Source organism: Thermobia domestica, chromosome 3, assembly GCF_964235325.1.
Source record: "Thermobia domestica chromosome 3, izTheDome1.hap1.1, whole genome shotgun sequence".
In the NCBI taxonomy this organism is placed as follows: Eukaryota; Metazoa; Arthropoda; class Insecta; order Zygentoma; family Lepismatidae; genus Thermobia; species Thermobia domestica.
The window spans coordinates 115,190,298-115,216,522 of record NC_137456.1 but is presented as its reverse complement, the minus strand read 5'-3'; the positions used below and the strand labels follow the sequence as shown (position 1 = coordinate 115,216,522).

General features: G+C 34.0%; 1 protein-coding gene across 18 annotated transcripts in view; it reads left to right on the top strand.

The window, feature by feature from the left end:
* The window catches only part of LOC145680673 (uncharacterized), a 613,323-nt gene that overhangs the window by 392,080 nt on the left and 195,018 nt on the right, over positions 1-26,225 (top strand). The window contains exon 4 of one of the 18 annotated variants that reach the window (XM_081751491.1): positions 19,698-20,199. The exons of 15 other annotated variants lie outside the window; for them this stretch is intronic. In XM_081751491.1, the coding sequence (XP_081607617.1) occupies positions 19,698-20,010 (313 nt within the window). In that variant the 3' untranslated portion in view covers positions 20,011-20,199. Of the gene's footprint in view, positions 1-11,716; positions 11,982-14,229; positions 15,069-19,697; positions 20,200-26,225 lie in introns of those variants that run through there. 2 more of the 18 variants (XM_081751496.1, XM_081751509.1) reach the window with 2 other exon arrangements.

Below are 26,225 nucleotides of genomic sequence, written 5' to 3'. Positions count from 1 at the left end.
GGTTAGGAGAAAGAACTATATTTAGAAAACCTCCTGCTTGTGCGAGCACGGAGGTGGGATGGTGTCTCCTGCCCAGTGCAGCGCGAAGAGAAAGGTAGGAATTATCAGCTGGAATTGAGTCTGACTCCGGACGTGCTTTTTTATAACCATATTTGGAGGCGGACCCTGTGGAGAGTTGTAAGGGTCCATCGTGGCTCTTCGTGCTTCTTCGTAGACTGCGTCTGTTGGCTGCTTAATGATTCTCGTGGAAAAACACGTTGTCGAAGTGTTTAACAGTCCCTTTTCAGCACAAAGGCTATATACTACCAATCATTTCTTTGGATATGCATTTTTGGGGTATTTTCAAAATAGTACAATATGCTTGGATATATCCCTACGTTATCATTATATTTTTATCATTGAGAATAGTCTTCGTCTTATTGAAGGACAACGAAATTCGTAATGAAATGAGTTTTCTTTATTTTCTTTTTCAGATAATTCAAATTGTAAATTCATTTATAATCAAATGACGACTATTTTAGAGATAAGATAGATATGGAAAGTTAACAAGATATGATATGTACGAAGCGGAAGTTGATACACCGATTGTGGAATACAATGTTTTTTTTTTTTTTTTTTGTATAATACGGCATTTTAAAGTGTATGTTGTTTGGTTGGTTTTTAGTCGTATCTTTCCATTTAAGCTACTCGCTGAGCAAGACAATACATTTATTGTAAAAATTATTATTAACGTGTTAATAATTTTTACAATAAACGTGTTGTTTGCTCAGCGAATAGTTTAAATCAAATTTTTAAGTCTATAAAAAGAAAAGCTTGGATAATGGAAAACAATACCTTTCCAGTAGTAAGGGTATACGACATATAGATCCACTGTTTAATGAGGTCCCACAGGGAGTCCAATTCGGTTTCCTCCACCAATATGAAATATACAAATATTTGTATGAGAATTTTTATTTATTTATTTATTTTGCTTTCTGCATAGGAAACTGATAGCTAAATTTAAATTTCCATAACAATTTACCTAGTTTTGTATCGGATTTTAGGCACTGCAAGAAAATAATTTTACGCCAATAGCTGGTTTTCAATGTGCTTTGAGCTTTTTTATTAAGTGCTAAATCCGTAATGCCGTTAAGAAATGGGTATTGGAATCACGTAGTACACGAAGTAGAGGGAAATGGAGTACAGTGAGACACTTTTTTTCTACAGGTCATAATCCTTGTGTTATATAGGATAATAAAATGAAACAAAACTTGAACAAAAGGTTGGATCCTACGCTATCATCCAGTGTTACTTATTTAGGTTAATGCTAATCACTTCTGGGTTACTGACTCATAGATAAAATATGACAGTTTGTCTCACTGTACCCCAGTAGTGGAGTAGAGTGCGACATTCACTTAATCCAACATTTTGACCTCTGTTACAAAGTTTAGCACACACCCAAAAAATAAAAATCAACACAAAATGATAAGTATAACTGTTGACGTCTGGTTTTCCCGTGTAATGATGGTTGTGGTCACTGGCGAAGGGTGGTAAGAGGCCCTGAGGCTTGGCTTACCCATTTACTTTCAGAAATTATAATGTATAATTAATTCGTTTTCCTTGCCCAGAATCTATGACAGTGGCGGACCCAGGGGGTGATCGCCCCCCCAGAAGAGGAAACTTTATTTTATATATATTAATAAAACCCATCCCAGAGTTTGAAGCTCTTAAAAGTAGCTCTAAGTAGCAGTATGACAACCCACCGCCCCCCAGAAGTCGGTCCTGGATCCACCCCTGAAGTATGATAATTTTTAAAGTTAATATATATATATATATATATATATATATATATATATATATATATATATATATATATATATATATATATATATAATGTTCAATAAAGGAATAGTGGTTAGCACCACTGCTGGGAGGCTCATCTTGCCAAGGATGTTATAAAATGAAGGAACAAAATCGTGAAGCCATACGTCACAGTTTCGCCACGTCTACTCTGCCCGCTCCGCACCACTAAGATCGCAATGTTTCGAGCCAACAATCATGGCGGAAACGAGAGTAGCCAATTAGACGTGCCGGCTCCAGACGATGCTAGATTGTTTTTCGGCTTCATTGAATTAATATGATGAAGATACGTATGGGCAAATCCTCTATTTTATAATATCCTTGCACCGAGCAGTGTCTCAGGCGGCAGTAGAGCTACCGCCAAGCTACTCAGAAAATCCTGCGAGAGAACGTGTTGGTAATAACCTGTGAAAGAGACCGGCCTCGGCGCTTATCGACTTTCGTTTCTACATAAAACGTTTCTCTTGAAATCTTCGATTTCGATTCGATATGTCAAACAAATTAAGAGCAACAGAACGTGGGGGCTTCATTCCGTACAAACTTTGCTTAATTTTGCGGACTGTAACGCAACGGAAAAGCTGGAAGAAGCAATTCTAAAGGTGCTACGCCGATTATCGCAAACTAATTCCCCTTTATTCTGTTACGTTGACGCAAACCTGTACGAAATCAGACTCTTTCCGCCTTATGCAGAGTCGTTTTGACGCCTGATTAGAGTCATAGTAAAGGTCTGACTACTGCAGGAAACATCTGTTAGTCGAACTCTTTAGTATGGCACTAATCACGCGTCAGAATGACTTTGCCTAAGGCCCGTTGTGTTATTAGAATTGAGTAGTGTGTGTATGTTTTTGAGATTTGTGACATTCTTTTTCTTACATTTATAAAAATGAACGAGAGAAAATACCAATAAGTGGAGAATATGAACATAATATAATGATGCCTATTAAAGAATCCGCTATGTCAGTGATCTTTTGAATATTAATGTGTTATTAAGGAACAAAGATCAACTCCTGTGTTGAAAATATAACAAAGGGCAAGAGCGTTCTGCATGCATTGGTACGAAAATTCATTTGTAGTTGTTGACATATAAAAAGTAGCGTACGAAAGAAATATTTAAGTCTGATTCTGTTTTTAAAGGGGATCAAGTGACATACAAAATGACTTGATTGAATGCTTGTCATGTGTTTTGAATAATATAATTAAAGACGAAATTTTATAAGCAGAGTTTGTTGCAGTACAAGTAGACGAAACATCATATGCTTCTTCTAAAGCGCAGATAATGTGATAGTTCATCCTCATCATCCGATTACGTCCAATCGAAACAAGTAAATTGTATTACGGCGAATTAAGATCAGCTATGAATCACATACGTGAATTTCATGATGAAAATTGAGATTCGGATCGAATCAGTGGTGTCGATGGTCTACAATTCAGTGAATTTGTGTTCTTGTGTTTCTGTAGTAAAAAAATTATGTCTATCGATAAGCGGGTTATATTTTGCAAAAGAAAACATACTTCCAATATGCCACGCTTAGCTACGAAGGAGTCATGCAAAGGAGTCAATTGACTGCATTCAGAAGAAACTGCACGAATTTTTAAAATATTAGTTCGTTGCAGTTCGGTGATAAGGAAAAGCAAAGCTTAAAAGCCATTCTCCTACGAAATTTTGGATACATTTGAAGTTCAGATAGAAACGAGTTTTCGTGATTTATTCCGTTTGGAATGTGTAGAATTACTTTGACTTTGAACAGTTTCAGGATTGCAATAATGATTTTCATAGGAAGAAATTAGAGAATCTTCTTAAACTGTATCCCACTTTCAACGTAATCAGCTGCGGAATGAACTGACAATCATCTTGTACGACGAAAATCAGTATCTTAGACCTATTAATTTATTTCAATACATCTCATCAAACGTCCTGTAAGAAGTGTACCTAGAATGTCTTCGCTTGTTAATTTACATGTGTGCTTAAGTATTCCAGTTAGTACAAAACCATGTGAGACAAGTGCATGGGTACCCTGAAGAAAATTAAAACGTTCCGGAGGAATATAATGAGTAACGACAGACCTAGTACGTTAGCTTCAATAGCTACAGAAATGAACTCTGAAGGATACTATCCAAGTGAAACAATACGAATATAGCTTTCAAGAAGAAAGTAATAGATCTATTTGATAAGAAGAAAATCTGACATTTGCAATTAATTTACAAGATGATATAAGCAATGTAGGTATTATTATTATTATTATTATTATTATTATTATTATTATTATTATTATTATTATTATTATTATTATTATTATTATTATTATTATTATTATTACATTGGGCCTACCCTCGTCAAACTATCACCCTTCGCCACTGGTTGTGGTAACTTCAGTTAGGATGTTATTTGCTTTTGCAACTGTTATATCGTGAATAACCGGAAAAACAAATTTTCCGTACTTGTTCCCACTTCTTCGCTAAAAGCTAACTGTATAGTTGTTTTCACTGTGCACTTTCAGAACCTTCCCAACGTAATAAATGTTCTTGCAATGAAATTCCATTAGAATATACTAATTTACATTTATGTTTTCATAGCAGTCTTTGAAATCATCTGAGTTAATTTCGGATAATAATTCAATGTCTTCATCTGATGAGAACAATTCGTGCAATTCTTCCTCTTCATCTAAATCAAGTTCATAGTCGAAGAAGCATTTTTTTTCTTTTTATACTCATTTTTTCTTTGTTGTTCTTCCGACTCTTTGTTGCAGCCAATTATCTCTTCTGTGAAGTGTCTGTTCTTGCTGAACTTCTGTCTTAGTTTGCTCTTTTTGTCTTCTTTTGGACTTCGGTAAAGAGTCAAATTCTTCTGGGTGACTACTTTTGAATATACCAAGCTATGTTGCGGTGGATTTGTTTTATGCAGGATTCAGATTTTTATTTTGTCCGGTTCGCCCTTTGGAAATCTTTTGTTCATTGTTTAGATTTGAAAAATCCAGTTTTTTAAAATTCGTCTCCATTGTCACTAAAGGAGGAAGAAAATCGTCATCTGAAAAATCACATCTGTCAAAAGGATAAATACTTTTTTTTTTTTTTTTTTTTTTTTTTTTTTTTTTTTTTTTTTTACACTGTCACTATATTTCGAATCGTTATAGCTTTTTGTTAAGCAGTGTCAACGCAGGAAGCGACCTGGTAAATAGAAAAACTTGCAGCAGGATGTTGCATCGTCCAAGAGTCTACAGCATTATTGCAAAGAGTTTGAAATGACTTTAAAATTCCAACATCAATGATTACAGACAGTGGAATGTGTGAGGGGATTTCAGTGAGTGTAACTCCAGAAGCTTTGGCTGATTCCAACATTTCCGGAGGTAAATAACTTTCATGATTGTCATATATCAATACTAATGGATTTTCTGTGGAATTTGAAATGTGTCGAATGAAATTTTCTATAACTAAAGCAAATTTAGTTATAAATAAATTTATTGTATTAGTTTTTCTCGGTACGGGACGAGGTATTTTACTCTGGAAAAGAGAAAAGTAGAGACGTAAAGCTGAACCTACAAAAAATCTGAAATTAACATCCAGCTAACTTTCAGTAAGGGCTGTAGTTAAATGGTAATGTGACTTGGGTTACTAAATAATGGAATGGAGCAAGTATTATCGTGAACGGACACGAGTAGGATGCCTGCAACACTATTGCTGTCCTTGTTTGCCTATCCGAATTGTCTTTTATCAATATTAGAGTACTTACCAGCTCCTTCCGCTTTCACTGGGAAGACAAACGTCAAACTGTGACGTCACAGATCATTCACTGGAAATCGCCGTTCTTAAGAATAGAAATATGCACTGAATTCCAACAGCTCCCGATTCTCTAAGAGAGTTCAGTCGTTCAACAGATGTTTAGCAGTACAAGTCCCGTAAATAGCCTATGCATTGAATTTTAACTTCATTATAATAAGAAACTTCCGAATGAATTGCTTTTACAATTACTGTACTACGTACGTACATATCGTCCATTGTTATTAGGAAATACAACAGAATCGGCATTGGGATTAAATGAGGATTAAGGATATGGTGGCTCAGTGGTAGAACACACCTCTGGTACAAGGGATTCCTGGCTCGATCCTTGGATATTGGACATTTTACTCATGTGCACCTCGGGTTCTCCCATCTACTCTCACATTTTCATTCCATCAGTTCTCCGTCTCTTCTAACCTGCAGAGTATAACGTGGGACGTTAAACTACACATTTCATTTTATTTCAAAATGAGAACTGTGACTCTGAAGCAAGCACGTAGCCAGGATTTCATTTTGGGGAGGGACAAGGACATGAAAATCTTTCGAGATTTCCGCTTCAGATACGCTCGTGTCCAAAATGATTGTCTCATATCTATAACTGTCTTCTTGTAAGAATACAATTTGATGATGATTTTGCAAGGTACTTTTAATACTGATACTATGTGTATAATCGCGAAATGTATATTTGTTCTAAATTTCATAGGAAAAGAATTATAAATACGAAAATTAGAATGAGAAACAAAATGTTGCTAAATGGACAAGAAAGATTATTTCGTTATATTGCTCTTATTTACAGCTCTTTTGACATGAAATTTGCCACATACATGTCTTTGTCGTAAGAAATACCGGGCTAATTCGTTATCAAATTATATTCCTACAACAACATATTTATAGACATGCAACAATAATTTTGGACATGAGTGCACTTCCTTTATAATCTATGGTTTGCACGTTGCGACTGGGAAGCACATACACACTTAAATTCATTAAATTTCAATTTATTAACTATGCGTTGGTATATAAAAAATGAACCACTCATTTCTGTTTAACGTATAGGCATACATTTACTAAGAAACAATGAAACGAATTAAATTTTATCAAAAGCCTTCAAGATAAAGGAAAACTTGTGTCATCTGAAAACTAGACCCTTCTCTTGTTTAATCTATCGACGCTAGTAGCTCACGAAATTAGTTTCTGAATGCAGATATAAATAATAAAGTATTTGTCACTTGGTTAGTACAACACGCCGCTTGGTACCCGAAAAAAAAGTTTCCAAATACGGCGGAAAATGTTTTTCGATTGTATACTTAAGTTTGAACCTAAAGTATACACAGTATTGAGTGTGAACTCTTCATCATGAATTTTATTGTTGGTAATACGTAAGTAGAGACACAGCTTACCAAAGCATCTCACACTGAGATCGCACTTGTACTCAGTGTTTAAAACTCAAATATGCACATATGTACTTAACGTTTAAAGCATTCAGTATTAAGTACAACCTCGTCTGGTAGAGAATTAACCCTACAATCACACCGTGGGGTCACCGGCGACCCCAGTGCATCGTTCTGCGCCAGGGCCGTTGTGAGAGGGAAACACAACACTTCGTCTAGCTTCAGTTCGGAGCATGCTGTTCACACTGCAAGTTGCATTGTTGTGTTGGTGTGGAAGGTTCTGTGTTATTTTGAGTGCTCGGGTCATATATGACCCCACGGTGTGATTAATGAAACATAGTTTGTTTTGAATAGCCATATAACAAATCATTTTCTAGTGGGCGATTTTTTTTACGAATGGCGGCATCAAGGAAGTTTTCTAACCAGGAAGATATTGTACGCATTTTAGAAGAATCAGATGATGATCTGTCCGATGCTGATGAACTGTTAAGTGAAAATGAGGATAATGAGAAGCAGGATGGTCAATCGGAGGATGAATTTGAAGCTAATGTTGATAACGATGATGTTGCCGACTTGTTACAACGTAAAGTCATTTATGGGAAGAATGGCAGTAAGTGGTACACTAAACCCTTCCACCAAAAATCCACTAGAACGTTGAAAAAAACATTGTTATTCATCTCCCAGGGCCCAAGAAGGAAGCGAAACAAAGAACCGATGCAAAGGACATTTGGCTACTGTTTATATATATATATATATATATATATATATGAGGCGTGGATCAATTTGATCAATACTGTCATTCGAAAACCGTTGCCAGAAAAACACGTAGGTGGCCACTCAAGAGTTTTTTATGGTATGTTAGATGCAGCGGCACTAAATAGCTTCGTTATCTTCAGGTGCAATTCGGGATCTAGTTCAACACTGAAGAAGCGTTCTGATTTCTTGAAGGCTCTTGCATTGGCACTCTGTGAAGAACACATGAAAAGAGCAAATAACGAGAGGTTGCCAAAACAGCTAAGGAACAATATTCGTCATGTTCTTCGCATCGAAGAGGAACCGGTACAAAGTGTGACACCAGTTGGACGACCAGGTAGATGTGCTTTCTGTAGCCGGAAGAAAGACAGAAAAGGAGTAGCAGTGTGTTACTTGTGTAAGAGAAGTGTGTGTGCTGAACACCGACACAGCATTTGCGATAATTGCAAAATGTAAACAATGGTAAACAATGAAACTGCTTCATTTATGTCCATGTAAAACAATGAAAATATCAAACAATTGAAACCTAATGAAAACATTTAATATTGTTATAATGTAGAACTCGTGTATTTTAGACTAATTGGATAATCTGTAAAGAAACGAATTATGTCAACATATGTGATACGTGAAATGTATAAGATTATATAACCTAATAAACCTAACCTAACCTCACCTCATTTAACCTTACTTAACCTAATCTAATACATAAAGATATAATCTAACATATATATACATATATACACATATATACATAACCTACATATACATATATAATCTAACAAACCACACATTATCTACCCTAAGTTAACCTAACCTAATATTATCTAATCTAACATAATATAACCGTATCTAGTCTAATAAAACGATTCTCCAGACTGGGGTCGTATATGACCCCACGGTGTGATACATGTCCTAATAAAAGCACGGTGTGGTTGTAGGGTTAAGTACAGGTGTGTTCTTGATGTGAGATGCTTAGAGTCTTTCTCCTTAAGTATTACATACCTAATATTTGGAAGTGAATAACTCAGTAACTAATAAAAATCAAATATTACGCACTCACATTTGCCATCAAGATTCAAATTTAAATATATAGGCTTAATAATAATTATAGATTTCCTGTTATTACACCGAAATAGCACCAAAGAAGACAAGAAATCAGTGGCGAAGGGTGGTAAGAGGCCCTGAGGCCCGGCCTACCCATTTACTTTCAGAAATTATAATTTGTAATTAATTCATTTTCCTTGTACAGAATGCATGATATTTTCTAATTTGAAAAAAAAAATGTTCGATAATGAAATCGTGGTTGGCACCACTGCTGGGAGGCTCACCGAGCAGTGTCTCAGGCGACAGTAGAACTACTGCCAAGCTACTCAGAAAATCCCGCGAGAGAACGTGTTGGAAATGACGTTTTCTTCACCAGCGTATAACCTGCGAAAGAGACCGGCCTCAGCGCTTATCGACTTTCGTTTCTACCTACTAGTTTCTCTCGAGACCTTCGACTTCGATTCGATATATCAAACAAATAAAGAGCAAGATAACGTGGGCTCCATTCCGTTCTAACTATGCTTAATCTTGCGGACTCTAACGCAACGCAAAAACCGGAACAAGAAATTCTGAAGGCGCTACTCCTATTATCGCAAACTAATGCCCCTTTATTCCGTTGCGTTGGCGCAAACCTGTATGAAATCAGACTGGTTTGAGTTCATTAAAAAGAGTGTGTGTTTTTGAGATATTGTGATTTTCTTTTCTTACACTTGCATAAAGTGAATGAGAGAAAATGTCAGTAAGTGGAGAATATGAATATACGTAATATAATTCGTATTAAAGAGCCTTCTATGTCAGTGGTCTTTTGAAAATTAATGTGTTATTAAGGAACGAAGACTAACGCATGTGTTGAAAATAGAACAAACAGAGGGCAAGAGAGTTCTGCATGCATTGGTATAGATATATATATATATATTTGTAGTTGTTGAAACAAAGAGCAGCGTATAAAATATTTAAGTCTGATTGTTTTTAAAGGGGAATTAAGTGACACACAAAATATCTTGATTGAATGCTTGTCATGTATTTTCAACAATATAATTAAAGACAAAATTTTACAAGCAGAGTTTGTTTCAGTACACGTAGACTAAACAACATATGTTTATTGTGAACGGCAGATAATGTGATAGTCCATCTTTCCTACCCGATCACGCCAATTAAAACAATTAAATTGCATTATGGCGAATTAAGATCATCTATGAGTCACTTACGTCAATTTCATTATGAAAATTGAGTTCCGGATCGAATAAGTGCTGTCGATGAACTACAATTGCATTAAATTTATGTGAATTCGTATTCTTGTATTTCTGTAGTAAAATATTTATGTCTAATCTGTTTCATTTTATTATTATTATTATTATTATTATTATTATTATTATTATTATTATTATTATTATTAGTAGTAGTAGTAGTAGTAGTAGTAGTAGTCGTAGTAGTAGTAGTAGTATTATCGTTGTTATTATTATTATTAGTAGTAGTAGAACATTGGGCTTACCCTCTTGAAAATATCACCCTTCGCCACTGCAAGAAATAAATTATATGTCAGAGGAAAAGTCTAAATTATGCTCAGTGATGCTGAGTAGGTGCAAGTTATTATCTTTATTCAGCCAAAAATATTACAGATTCAGCATCATCGTAATTCGCGAAGGAAGTTGTTTTTTCTCTTATTTATATTGCTCACCGAATTCTATCATAACCGTCATCTTCACTCAAGTCATTAGCAAAAACTGTCTCAACTTCCCTACTAGTGTTTTGTCTTGCAGGAATTCACACTGTACTCGGGGATTTTGAATTTACTCACTCAAATTTGGCAGAGTAAATGTTATCCCTAGAGTAACTGATTTACTCAGAGTTTTCGCGCCAGGAAACACAACTATGTCCTACTTCCGTTTAAGTACGTGTTTATTCCAGAGTAACAGCTTTTCTAGTTCGGAGAAACTCGGTCTGTGGATATATATTTCACTCTATTGTCGAAATACTAAATCTGAGAGTAGATTTGATTAGGGTTATTATTTTGTATTCTTTTTCTCTTCCGACAGTTTTTCTTTTAATCGCTTTCCACTTTTGTCCTTGATCAAAATTTCAGGGGGGGACATGTCCCACCAGTCCGCTGCTTGGCTACGTACCTGCTCTGAAGCAATTACTTGTACTGCCGATAAAGCAATACTATGCGGTACAACGCTGGACAACTTACTTGTATTATTGACAATAGTGACATCATACGGCGCAACTGTAAAGCATTTGCTTCCATAGCAATCGACTGTGAAATGGACCGCGGTGGCTCAGTGGTAGAGCGTTCACCTCTGGTGCTTGGGGTCCCGGGTTCGATCCCAGCCCCCACCAAGTGAACTTTGTGGTGGAAAAACACCATATGCGTGGGTTTACTCGGGGTCCTCCCGTTTCCTCCCACTTTCTTCATTCCACCATTTCATTCATTACTCATCACCGTCTCCTTTAGCCTAACCGGCATAACCGTGGGACATAAAACTCAAAGATTTTTCTACTGTGAAACTTTCAGTGCTTAGGTAGTTATGTAGATTTTCTATATTTAAAAAAAAAAAATCTTTCAAACTGGAAAGCTTTAAAGAATTGTGCTGGAGCACACAAGTGCGGCATAAACTTACTCAGTCCCTGTATTCCATATTGTACCATAGAGTGTGTAATATCTGTTTATGTCCTGAAGTGTGTTCTCTGGTTGCCTCTTTCTTCTCTTCTCCTCACTCAATTTCTTTCGTGATCACCATGAGTGGAATTTCAGAAGTCTTATTTTTATCAGCGTCTTATAGATTTTTAATTTGGGTTTAGTGGTTTTGTCTTTAAAAAAAATTAAAAAAAAAAAAAAAGATTGAGTATGTACCTTTTGATTGAATCAGCATTGAATTTTCCTATAAAATATTCATTTTCCCTTCTTCTTACAGGAAGTATGAGTGCTCAGTTTGTTTCAGTAGGCTTCGAAGACCTTGTGACTTAGAAAATCACATGCGCATTCATACAGGAGAGAGACCGTTCACGTGTGATATTTGTGGAAGAAGCTATACCGTGAAAAGTAATTTGACTCGACATCGGAGACAACATACACCAGAGAGACCGTTCTGTTGTTCTCATTGTGGAAGAAGATTTGTTTCAGAAGAAGAACTTGTAGACCACAAGTTTATACACGTGCTTTGAAGAATGTGTAATAAAAGATCCAGGTAATAGGTTGTTTTCAGCATAATTTTAAAAAGGTATCGGTCAGTGCGATTTGGTAGTATGTGAGTTGGATTTGATTCTGGCTGGAGCGTCCTAGTTTTGAAACTTCCTAATGACTTCTGTTGAATTTGTAAAATAACCTTCATCTATAATATATATTGGTGTGTGAAATTTAAGATAGATAAATTAGAAAAAAAAACAATCGGTGAAAATGAATGAAAGCCCGGTAATATGCCAGAGCTCTACCGCATGTCACTGAGAACAGAACTTTGCATAGCGTGAGGCCAGCATGAACATAGCGCCGAGTGGGTACACTTTGCCTACACGAAACAGTTGAATGAGAGTCGTGACAGTGTATGCCAGTCACAAAACTGTTAAAAGGCATTGTGGTTGTGTTACCCATAACATTGCCCAGAGACATTTGGGTGACTTCAAACGGAGAAGGGTCGTCGGGAAACTGGATGAAAAACGAAGTATGACGAGTGAGGACACTGGGAACTTGGTTTGACTGAGAGCATTTACTCTCGTGCATGACGAGCATTGTTAACCACTAAGAATATTGTGCGAAAGAGAGGTGGTAGTGAACCACGATTAACTGCAGCAGAGGACGACCGCTACCTTATGAAACAGGCAAGAAGGGACTGATTCAAATAACGGATGCAATTACAAACATTAAAGAGGACTGCAGGTTACCCAATCACATGCTCCACAATGGCATGTTGACTGCGTAGAGGTGGTCTCTTTTTTCAACAGCCATTACGTTGTTCCATTAATATCCGCAGTGACAAGAACATCAGGACTGGACCACGGAAGAGTGAGGTTGCGGTCTTTTCTCCGATGAGAGCAGATTCAGTCTGATTAGTGACTCTCGAAGTACACTCAACTAGTGAGAAATGGGGACATGTATGGTTGTTCGGTGTCTTTCTGTAGGGAGACAGTGTTGTATGGCCATACCGACCTTCCAATTTTTGAACGCGGTGTACTCATTGGTTATCCTTATTGTGACATTGTACTACTCCTCGACGTGTATTGTTTCAGAAGTGCAGATAGCTTCAACTTTTTCTTTATGAATTATACAACGTAGGTGGCGGAGCTCTTGGGACGAGCTTATATTCGGCAAATTGAATGGCTTGCCCGTTTCCCCGACTAAAATAACATCGAGGATGTTTGGGATGCTATTGGGAGACGTCTTGCAGGACTTCCAGATACGCCAAGGATCATTCACCAGTTGTCAGCAGCGTTGATGGAGTAATTGAACTCCATACCACAACAAATTATTACCAACTTTGTGAGCAGCATAGGAACATGTTGCAGAGCAAAAATTGTTGTCCGTGACGATCATACTCTTTAAGTAACGTTTCACTCCTGTAATGTTGGGGGAGAGGTTTGCTTATAACCTGCAACACTACCTGAATATATATATATATATATATATATATATATATATATATATATATATATATATATATATATATATATATATATATATATATATATAAATATAATATTGTGTTGATTGCTCCAAGTATTCGATGAAAAATATTGGTCCAATTTTCTGCATTTTTATTACAAGTGAGAACATACTGTACTTTTTCTGAGATAGTGTTGAAGAAAGAAAGCATATTGATAAAAGAAAAAAGTCCTACTCGTTCCGAGGTTATCGAGAAAAGAATGGTAGATGTTATGTTTTTACGATGAAATTGTAATAGCTACCTGTCCTAAATAACTAATTCAAATGTAATTGACTTCTGTTAGTAAAATTTCTGCTAGGCTTTATCCAACATAATAATACTGACTGTTTTTAAATTAGCAGATGTTTCGAAATCAAGTTCAATCAGCACTATTTAATAGAGCTGAAGACCTCTGTAAAATATTGCGTGTCAAGTCTAATTTTAAAACTCGTTGAATTTGTCACAGAATTCTTATGTAAGTAATGTGAAGCATTTGAAGCAAATTAAGCGAGCAATTGAGATATTCAGCGCTCTTTTTTGCTCTACATCTGTGTATTCACTTCTGGAGATTATTATAACGTTAAAGAGTTATCTTTCTATTCGTAGATAAAATTGTGTTTATTTTGTCGTTTTTGTTGACAGTTATGTGTAACTAATACTATTCAAGATTGTGTAAGTCAAAGTGGGTATTAGAGCTTTAAATGACGGTAGATGTGGGTGGATAATATGTAACTTCTTTCTTACTTAATATTAACTCAGATGCTCCTATATAATAATTATTATACTTTCAGCAGTTCGACCGTTATTGTGCATGAAGAGCTGACTTCTTCTGGAAGATTGCTTAAATCATATGGTTGTTCAGAGTGCCCAAGAAGATATGCGCGTCCTTCCGCCCTGAAGATACATCAGCGATTACATACAGGGGAGAAACCATTCATTTGTAAAATATGCTCAAGAACATTCCGCCATAAAAATAGTTTAGTTCGACATTATCACTTTCACCAAGTAGATAAATCATTTTTTTGTGTTATTTGTGGAAGAAGTTATTCAACAGCGAATGATCTAAAGGAACATAGTTTAATGCATGACATTTCGTAAACATTGTTTACTTTTTACTTTATGTATGATGGTCTTAAATCAGAGACTTTGATGTTGCCTTTGCCTATTTTCAGACTTGTGACAGCTATTATTATTATATTTGCTTCTTTCAAAATACATATCAGTAGAATTCTTTACAGTCATGACAAAATTGTAGAACTTAAAATTGCCAGTTAAGTTTAGGTCTTCAGGTCTTTGTCATGACACCATTGAGAATGTATTTATATTCATCCTATGTTACAGTAATCGTATAAAAGCGCAAATAAATATTTAGTTAGTGGTTATTTTAATTACAAGAAATCTATCCACTTTTGTTTTTCCATTCTTTTTAAAGATGAGAATAATTAGGATTTCAGCAATCTGCACGCAATGATTACGTCGTTATATTTTGAAGATGTAATTGTACATATTTCAGAAATAATAGTGTATTTTGTTGGAAATATATTAGAGCATTTCTTGAGAAATTAGCTTTACAATAGTAGACAACACGAAATAGACAGTAATAATACCATAGACGGCAATACTTAATCGATTTTTTGTATGATTAGATTATCAGTAAATAAATAAAAATGTAAAATTGAAAATAAAACTACATCTTTTGTGTATCACTGTTGTTTTCCTTTCCTTTCGAAGTATACATTTTTTGATAAAGGAAAGTAAAATATTGTGTATTATGAATTTAGTAAGAACGTCACGTTCTTGCTAGCCTAGACAAGTAGGTATTAAACTACAAACATGGCATTCGTACACCCTATACTAGCATAAATAAACAAATAAAGTTCTGTATATGTATATATATGACGGAAATAAAAAAAAATATTTGAGATCAAAAAAATTGGAAATCATGATAATTTGGCACTTGTTTATTTATTTCTCATACGTTTTTTTATGAAGGAGATAAGACTTTGTGTTTATTTATTTACACTCAACCATATAAAAATCTAATAACAATACTGAAAATAAGAAACAATGGAAGAAAAACGTTTGTTAAGATACAGAAAAAGGGAACGTAACATAATTCACGCTCCTGAAGATTCGCAATTGCATTGAACATTTTGTCTATAAAGACCGAAGCGATAGGCCATTCGTTATTTTCCAAGTTTTGTGTGTGTGTGTGTGTTTTTCCTACTTATTGCTAGTTGCTCTCATGTACTTTCGTTTTAAAGTTTTCTTTTAAACTGAAGCCATTGTTGAACAATATTTAATGGATTGGAATATTACTTGCAACTTTAGTGGGCAATACAGTGTATTATTTCAAGAAAATGTAAATTTTGAAGCGAATAAGAAGAGAAACACTTTTCATAGAGCAATTGACTGAGTAGTGTTGAAAGGAACTTTGGAAGGTTTTAACGTAAGTAGAAGAGGTGGCTTGTAGATAATAGAAATTCACTAAACACTAAAATATATTTCTTTAGTCTTTACTTCACTATTAATATAGAGTATTGCAGTTATACAGGTAACTTCATTGGTTGAAATTTTAATGTTTTTCGTGTCAACTTTATGCATTTTTATTATTGATATATTAAAAATAATATTTTTTTCATTTTTTAAAACAAATTATTACCAGAAAGAAGTTAGAATTACTTGTGTGCTAACATTGAGATAACCAACTAACTCACTTATAGACATTGCAATCATTTGGGTAATACTCTTCTTATAATAGTGTTATTTCCTTGTGCATTTTTTTTTTTTTAGTTGCTATAATACAATAACTCCAGTGATAAAATTAGGTCATCAGTAAGGTTTTTACTGTTTTTCCTCAGTTTACAAACTTTGAATGATAAAACTTCACCACTAAAATTATTAGTTTTTCTACGTTAAGTACTCATTGGCCTTATCGTGACGTAGATAAATTACATTGCATTTGACGATCCCGTTTAATATCAATCTACTGTAAGTGTTTGTAAATTAAATTTATTTAAATGCAGGAATTATGAATAACTATTTTAGTCTGCGTTAAACAATGTAGCAGTTGTTTAGGAATTCTATGAATTTGAATGTTATTTCATTCTTAAATTCGCTATTTCTCATTGATTAGTTTTCTGTCATATGGTTATTAACTTGTGATATCTTTTTTTCTGTCATGTGGTTATTAACTTCTGATATCTTTTTTTTTTTCATACATTACAAATAAAGTTATTACTAATTACATTGGAAAGTTTGCTCTATTTATGTTGTACAATTCATTGACCGAGTCATGCTACGATTCATTTGCAGATAGATTTATTTTCCTGGTTACGGAATGGGTCGTCCATGATCATTTCTTCATGTTTACCAGTTGTATGATAATGCTTCTTTGTTAATTATTAACTACTGATACACATTCATATATCCTGTTCAAAAGGAATTTAAAGATAATACTGTTCATGACAATAGTATGCAATAGTATATAGCTCATAATAGCTGCAGGACTGGAGATAGTTCTTTTTCAAGCGCTTCTCATTCCAAAGAATTAGTCAATTTAATATTTAATGGATGGATATTATTCGTGTGAAACTTGGGACGGGCTTATTAGGCCAGTTGATCTATAACAGTGCTTTGTATCTTATTGCATTCCATTGTCTAGATCTGTTTTAAAACTGTTACAAATAACGATGGTAAATTACGCTTGTAGGACAGCAGTTTGTTGTTATAGACCCTACTGTCAGTCTAGATATGAACATATAGTTTATTTAAATACGGGCTTATAAGGTTTTCTGAAATGTATTGACACAACGTAGCAAATTCTCTCGTGTGTACAGGGGTGAATTCTAAATATTTTGAACTTAAAAAAATTCAGTATAATAGAGAACATTTGAGAGGGTGGAAAGAGAGCATAATCACTGAACATTATAAGAAATGAGAAACGCGTATCACTTCAATACAAGCTCGATACATAATCTTTTTGTGTGATGTACTTATATGTTGACAATGACCTAGCAGTATATGTGTTGTTAGATTTTTATTGTATAGTTAAATTATGAGGTTACTTTTCACTTCCATTGAGTTGTTATTTAAAAACTTTTCCTTGAGGAATCCCTAAGTACAGCAGTTACATTGTGTGTATGGTCCAGACCAGGTTTAAATCCATGTCAGTATTTTAGCGACCAGAAAATACTGGCAGGTCTCTAGCTGAATCTTGATTTTGAAATTCCATTCAGTTTTAAAATTTTTATGCCAAGGGACTCACTTTATCTTAAAATGTGAAGTAAACTGTATTTAGTTGAGATTGCACAATTGTTTTTGTCTCCTGAGAAACTAACATACTACTGACGAATATTATGAATAGTTACTCTTCCTTTATCAGCGATGTGTTTTACATTGTTTCCAATTTGACTGTTAGTAACGAATAAAGAAACTAAAAGATAATATGAACCTTACGTATCCACACTATGTCTTGTATAAATAAAAATTATTGTGTCCCTTAAAAATAAATACCGGATTATTTCTTGCGTCGTCAATGCTTTCATTACGCGCTATTCAGTGAGAGATTTCATACTATCATAATATTGTTCCGTTTCTTGTAATAATCATTACTAAAATACTGTGAATATTATCTAAAGATCAATAAGATAAAATATAAACAATTGCTATGAAAGTAAATTCTTTGTGTTGAGTTTTCACTTGTGAGAACTTTTCCTGGAGTTATTAATGTGTTCTGTTATTTGTAAAGTTATTTCTCTCGTACTGTACAGCATATTTCAAAAATGGTTTTAAGTGCACTTTTCTATTAGATGATTGCCATTTATTCCTTTCTGTGAATTTGTCTATGTTTTGTGATATTTCAATGTTATATTAATCTGACTTGTATGTTTATAATTATGACCAGATATTTCAAAGTAATACACAAGGGTGCTTTTTTTTTGTATTTAAATATTACAACCATCCAATATTAATATTACACGTAAAGTATAGTGCATTCAATGTATAAAATCTGCATTGAATTATTAAGTTAGAAAGTTTGATTGTATTTTTTATGTTTCATTCATAAAGAAAGGGTATTAAAACTTTATTTTTTCCTCTTCTTTTTGACACTTAAACATTATGTCTTACATGTATAATGGCAGATAGAATAACTAGAATGTTAATGACTGGAATTGACATAATATTGTAATAATACAATCTTCACGTATCCTTGATGATTCAAATAATATTTTACATGAGATATGATTGTATGTTTCTGTTAAAACATGTTTTTTTGAAGACAGTGTTGCTGAAATGTAATGTGAAATTAATGTCATTTTACCATTTTTAAACAGTAATAAGTTCCATGCATTGTTTTATCCACAGCTGGCGAAATGGAGAAAATTTCTCCAGTTTTACAATCCAAGTTTTCACAGCTAATTGTCTTGCACAGTAATTAAATGGGATTTACGAAATAATTTGCTTAGTGTATTTCATGCTTTATGTAATAAATTTAACACATGAGATTTATTTTGAGATATGATAGAAAAAACAGGAGACAGAGATAATTTAGTACTTTTTCAGCTATTCAATTACATGGAAAATTAACATTATTAGGAAAAAATATATAGTTTAGATTGGATTTTGAAGTCGTACTGCTGCTGTTGTTTGTTGGAGTTTAGTGTATTTTTTCAGCATTAAGGCTATATGAGACGTAGACCTACGATTTCAGATGGAATCCAAATCACTGTAATACGTCCAGTGCTTTCCCACCAGGAATCGAACCCGGAATCACGCGGACTAAAGGCACGCAGTGTTTGCCATTATATCATCAGGGAAGGCACTGATATCTTGCTGTAAACCATAACAAAAAAAAAAATCCTCTCTGCAATTTGAAAGAGGTACATTAATAATAATAATTGTAGGTTTTATTGATTCTTACATGAAATATTTTTCTAAAGTTGATTATATATATTTAAAAATTGATTTTACAATTTAAATTTTTTATTGTATAACTTTTCAGAATTTCATAGAACATATTTTATGACAGATTTTCAGTTTTAGTTTAAAATTCTTCTTCCATAGAATTTAGAAATATCTCCCCTTCTTCTTTTAGAGGAACTTTGTCGTATAATTAACTTACGCGTCATTTACATATGTGCTTGCATGACGTTTCGCTGTAAAAGAAAAAAGTAAGATAAATGATCTTTTGTAAAAATAATGATTAAAAGCTGAATTGGCATTGGAGTTAAAGTTTCGTCGTTTATTTTTCTTTCAGCTGTACACCGGATCGAACTCCCTGTGGAATGAATGAATCGGAGCTTAATGTCAATCTAACCAAAAGACATGTATGTTGTTATTGTGCGAAACGTTTCGAAGCTCCATCTGCACTGCAAGCACATGTGCGTGTTCACACGGGAGAGAAGCCGTTTACCTGCAGACTTTGTGCTAGAAGCTTCAATCATAAGAGTAATTTCAGTCGCCATCTGAAAACACACACGCCAGACAAGCCGTTCTATTGCAGAATTTGTGGCAGGAGTTACATTTCGGAGAATGATTTGAAAGACCATATGCTTATTCACTCGTTGTAAAACTAGTATGGCAACATGTCTACAAATAGGTATATCCTGTCACATAGGCCTACTAGAAGCATATCTATTAATGTTCATTATATAGGGAGATAATTGTGGATTTACTTATCTTTGTATGAAAATAATTCATCTGGAAGATATATTTGCTTTAATATGTTTGATCAGTAATAAATAATCATTTAACTTTCATTCGTGTTGTTATTTTAAGACAAATCTATAGAATGTTGGCTGAAATTAAGTAACGTCACAAAAAGAAGACCATTTGAATTGTACATGGAAAATAATTTACTCTTTATAATATTATTACAAGGAGGATATCAAAAGAGAGCCGATATTTAAAAAAAAAAAAGGAAAAGAAATTTAGTGTGATCGATATACAACTACTAGCGTCACATACGCTTCCATATACTCTCTGTGCAAAAATCTGCCGTCTTAGAGTGCAGCTAGTCCATCATTGATGTCTTGAGCACTTCTCTGTTGTTAAAATGCTTCAATGGAAGCCACCTTTTCAGGTGAAGAAAAAGTAAGAAATCGCTCGGGCAAGGTCAAGGCTGTAAAGGGAATGATTGGGCTGTAAGGGGTAGTTCATATTGAAATCTTTGCATTGTCTCATCAGTACGAGAAGCTGTGTGTGGGCGGGTGTAGTCAGGATCAGAATAATTCGAGTGCGTAGCATTCTTCTCCGCCGATTTTGGATGACATATCGCAGATTATTCAGTGTTTAGCAGTACATATCTGCTGCAATTGTTGGTCCTGACTCAAAGAATTCCAATAAAATAACAGCCTTTTGGTTGCAAAACATGGTTGCCATTACTTTATGAACTGTTGGTGTTTGGATTTCTTCGCTTTAGGAGAACCAGAGTGCCGCCATTGCATTGACTGCTGTTTCGACTTCCATTGGCGTACAAAATCCAAGTTTCATCCCCCTTCACTGTGTCAGAAAAGAGGTCACCCACATTACCCCTACCCTGCGGGCCAAAAAGTCATTTGCAGCTGTCATTCTTTGCTCTTTGTGAGTGTCTGTCAACATTTTTGGCACCCACCTTGCACAGTTTGTGATAACCCATCTTGTCATTCACAATTCAATGCACTGTTTTCGCAGACATTTCTGGAAACTCATTGACAAGTTCGTGTATTGTGAACTGGTGATTGGATCGCATTTTCTCGCTAACGTGTTCCACCAGATTGTCCGTCTGATCACTAGGCCTTCCACTACGCTCATTGTCATGAACATTTGAATACCCTTCCCGAAACTTGGTGCACCAGTGCCTGACTTTTCATCCACTCATTATTCTTGGTTCATAAATGGCAATGGCCGATGAATGTGAGCTGCATCCTGTCCTTTGGCATTCAGAAATCGTATGACAGATCTCAGTTAACATTTGACGGAATTTTGTATTACGGTAGCGATTCCATCTTACTGCTACTCGCAAGTAGAATACTCCATTTGGACGATTTTGTATCTGTTGCAGGCATAGAATACTAGGACATGCTCATGCGCATGCTTAGGTTCATGTGCTTGCCAACCCAATGTGAAAAGTTACCGGCCATTTTTTGACATGCAGCTCGTGGATTATGTGGTTCTTTTCAATGATGGTGCTAAGCTGCTTTTGACTTTCGTCTCAACTAGATTTCTGCGAAGATTAAACTGATACACATTATTTAGAAAATTTATATTCCTTCTACGTTCAATTAATTAATTTCTGCAATTTAAGTATGAAGTAAAGGGTGATTTAGGTTGACTTGGGCTATACTAGATTGGTAGTATCATCAGCGTAGTGGATCTGTTAATAAATGACTTAATGCAAATAAATGAACTAAAACCGTATTATTTGAAATTGTCGCATATCACTTGAAATAGAGGTATTACATATTTGAGTTTTCAAGAAGTATAGTAGTTATCGTTTAATGTTATGGAACAGATTTTTCTTTTTTTACGTTAAAATTTTTAAAATATAGTCACTACAGTTTAGGAATGTTGAATTCATGAAAATTCATCAGATGGATTTTTTTTTAAATAAATATTTTGTGTTTTTTTATAATATCTCAAATTTTTATAAAACTATTATAAAGTTACTACTTCATTGAAGTAATAAGATTACTTGTAGCCTTTCATCTGTTGTTATAATATTTATTAGAATTTCGTAAATCTTAAATTTGACTGTAAAAAGGTGATAGTAAACGAGTAAACTTAGATTTAACATTAATAATATAATATTATTATTTCGTTTGTATTTAAGTGTAAGCAATAGAAATCATTGAATCTAAAGTTTTTCTTTTACGAATCTCAATTTTCATTTGATAGATTCATTAGGTATAGGGAACTTTTTCAGTCATTACATTAACTATATCCTTACACTAATCGCATTCATCTTTGGAACATTTAAATTCAAGATTATTCTATTTATATGAATAATAATATAATGAAATACACCCCAGCGTGACGAGAAATAAAATGGCAATCATTGATTGAAAAGTGCATTTCTGTTTCATTGATAATACTTGAAATATCATTAAATATTAGTAATACTAAGAGTTAATATCACATCAACATTTATTTCAATCTGGCTTTCCAATCAACTTCTATAGACATACTTCTTAATTGAGTCCGTTTCTTTAATTCGTCAGGTACAAATAAATATTGATATTTTATTTGTAATTGAAGGGTAAGGAGAAAAAAGAAGGAATGTCACAAAACTGCATTTTCAAGAAAACGGCGTTTTAATGTTGAAAACCGCATACAAAATGAATAGTGTTAGTCAAATTTTGCCCTTTTTACATGGACATTTGTGTACATCTACGCACGCATGGCATATACAGTCAAATAGTACCAAAAGCCACCAACAGATAGGACAAAGCACCCGTTGAAACACACACATAGACATTCTTTGTTTTTTCCTCTTACTCTTCAATTATGTATAAAGTAATATCAATTTATGTTGGTTAGAAGAAACAAGGTATGAATCGTTCTGGGTTGAAGAATTAGTCGCTAGATAAAAGAAGGAAAGAAAGAAAGAAAACTTTAGGTTGTAAGAGAGTGATTCGCTAGAAAAATATGCATTGTATGAAAGCTAACGTGCGTTCTGTCGTCTGAAGACAAAAGACCGTTGTGTGAGAAAGATGTTTTCAGAAAATAACGATTTTCAGTTTAGCTAAAAGCCGCAAATTTACAGACACGACAAGTCTTGTACCTATGGTAAGGTCATCAATATTATAGATAAGTTTTCTGCTTTTGCTATTAGTCCCCGATAATCAAGTGATTCGCTTGTTGTCTATAACTCATTTTCAGCTAAATCTGCAGATACGGTCTTGTGCCTTTGGATGGCGGCATTTCTGATTGATTTATATTATTGATGGCGAGTTTATAATGTACCGAGATCCAGTTAGGACCAGGACAAAATTAGGAGCATAGTTAAGTTCCACACATTAAAAATTAATAGATAAATAAACGTGCAACGATGAGCAATTAAGAAATATATTATTATTCAAATATGCTCTGAGAGCAAGCATTGCTTTTAATGAGGCCAATAAAGTTTGTTATGATTTTTATACAAAAGCTTGAAAAAGAAGTTATACTTAAAAAATAAAATGTGAGCCAACCTGATAAAACATAATCGCACGGCGGAGGCCGCCATTTATCGAACACTGATTTATATTATGATGACTGGTCATTGTTTCTTTCTTTCTCTCTCTCTCTCTCTCTCTCTCTCTCTCTCTCTAAGTTAATTCAATCTATGAGGAGGAGGATAAATATTTCAATACTTTTCATTTCTTTTAAATTAGATAAGACAAAATTTCGCGAATGAAAATTCAAATTACATAGTAGCCTAACCGGCATAATCGTGGGACGTAAAACGCAAAGATTTCATTTCAAATGTCATAGTGTAAGTTCGTTATTTACTTGTACAAGTTGAAATCAGTATGAGAGAGACACAGAAAAGCATCGAAAATATCTTCTTGAAGTTGGTGCATTACCTAGTTCTATTTCGAAATATCTGACAAGTACATCAAACATATGTTTATGTAATGGAACAAATCACTTGTACACATGGAAAAGAAAGTATTTGACAGTTGGCAAATTTTCTTTTGTCAATAACTCGGGAACAAATGAATTAATTTCGATCTTTTTGTTGCTATCCTTAGAATAGTTATATAACATGATAACTTGCCAAAGTCGGTACTCTAAAAGGTTATTTTTTGTTGAGTTGTTAGGAAAAGAAATTTTGTCATTTGAAGAATACTTTCTTTGGTGACTGTACAGTTGGCTATATAGGGGTAATTATGTCTTAACGTGTTACGTTAAGAATCATAAACAAAGTTTTATGAGCCAAAAAGAGTTGCATCTATGTATTAAAAGTCAACCTAACTCCTATTTAGTGGTAAATCTTCATCCTGTTTGAAGGACTATTCTTTGGTATTCCAAGTAATGGACTTGGTTAAATTAGAAAAATACGAAACTTCTTATTCTGGAATCTTCTAGTTTCTGTTACGTGTTTTGAAACTGTTTCATTTCGTTTTTATCTCATATAAATGAGATGATTCGCTAATTTAAAATAAATATTTGCGAACAATCACCAGGCCTTAGTCAGAAAACTAAGACAGAAGGACAGTCATTGATTTTTCTATGCTAACTTGAATTCGCCTTAGATTCATAGGTTTTTAGTACGTAAACGCTATTTTTAGTACCAAATACAATTTTCGTTAATAAACTACATTAAAGAACAAATAGATGCATTTTAAATCTATTGAACAGTTAACACAGTTTAGTGTGATTTCAGTAGCTTCTGAAAGTTAAAAGTTTATTACAAAATATATACGCAGTTCTATCAAATGAAATGGAAATCCACATACAGAAGGCAAAATCATTTTGAACTTTTAATGAATGATTGTAAATAAATACCTATAAATAATAAGGACGAAAGAGATCAAGGAGGAGCCAGATTACCATACCATTCTGCATTCAACAAAACTTTCGTTGAATTTCTGTAAACAAGAAGTGACTAATACCACCCATCTTTTAGCAATGTATCTCCTTTAGCCTATAGACTCTTTTAATGAATCCACTGCGACTCATATACTCTGAGATTTGGGACATTAACGCGATCTGGTGCTCAAAAAACTCACTGCTTTTTACACGAAGTGATATTATTTAACCAGCTACTTTCTCGAGTAATATTAAGACATTCCTCATTTTGAGATTTAAAAATAATAATAATAATAATAATAATAAATAAATAGAAGTATATAGTTAACGGATCATCTCCAAGTTTCAAGAACAATATAGGAGAGTGAAAACGTTTTAAAATAGAAGTGACAACATGTTTTGTTTGTAACACGGATGATTTTGGAAAAGTGAAAATGAAAACAATCTTAGTTCCAACTTTCAGTTCCGTGAAAGGTAGAAATGAAAGTGCAATAATAGTACTATAAAAACCTTAGACAATTTAGTCAAAGTGTACAAAGATCTATCAACCACACGCCTCCTAGTAACCACCCTTGCTTCCTCGAGACAGGATCAGTGACTTTGGAAAAGCGTTGTGCAGCTTCTGATTGCAATGAACGTTAAAACATTGTAAGTACGCTCTCAAGAACTCGGTTAGTAACTTTAGTGAAAACCACATAAGACAGTCCTAACGTGTAAACGAGAATGTGAACCTCTCAAGATATCATGATACTATTATTCATTGTATAGGCATTTTGGTGATGGTTAAGTTTATATTTACTTTATTATATATAATTATAATAAATTAGTTATCTTTATATCATGCCTATGAGAATAAGTTTCTAGATCTATACTGCCTCTCTCAATCTCACTCAATCATTCAATCATATTTTTTATTATTTCTTAATATTAACCTTCGCACTACCTAGGTATTTTTTGTAACAAGAGGGGAATCGTTTTCTGCCCACCTGTTAAGATTAAATATATCTTCCAAAAGAAACAATTTAGAAACTCTCACAGAAATCTCTAGAGGTTGAAGTGAACAGTACACAGGATAAGACTAACAGCTATTTATTATGCTGCCATCTAGGAGTGACACTTCTAAATGTCAATCACATCTCCTACCCACGGGGGGGGGTGTATTTTGTGTCCACCAACTTTAAATAGCAAATTTATGATAGACACTAACGTGAAACTCAAAATGAACAGTACAGGGATAAAGACTAACCGCCAAATCAGTAAAGGTGGGATACAGTTATTAATTATACTGCCA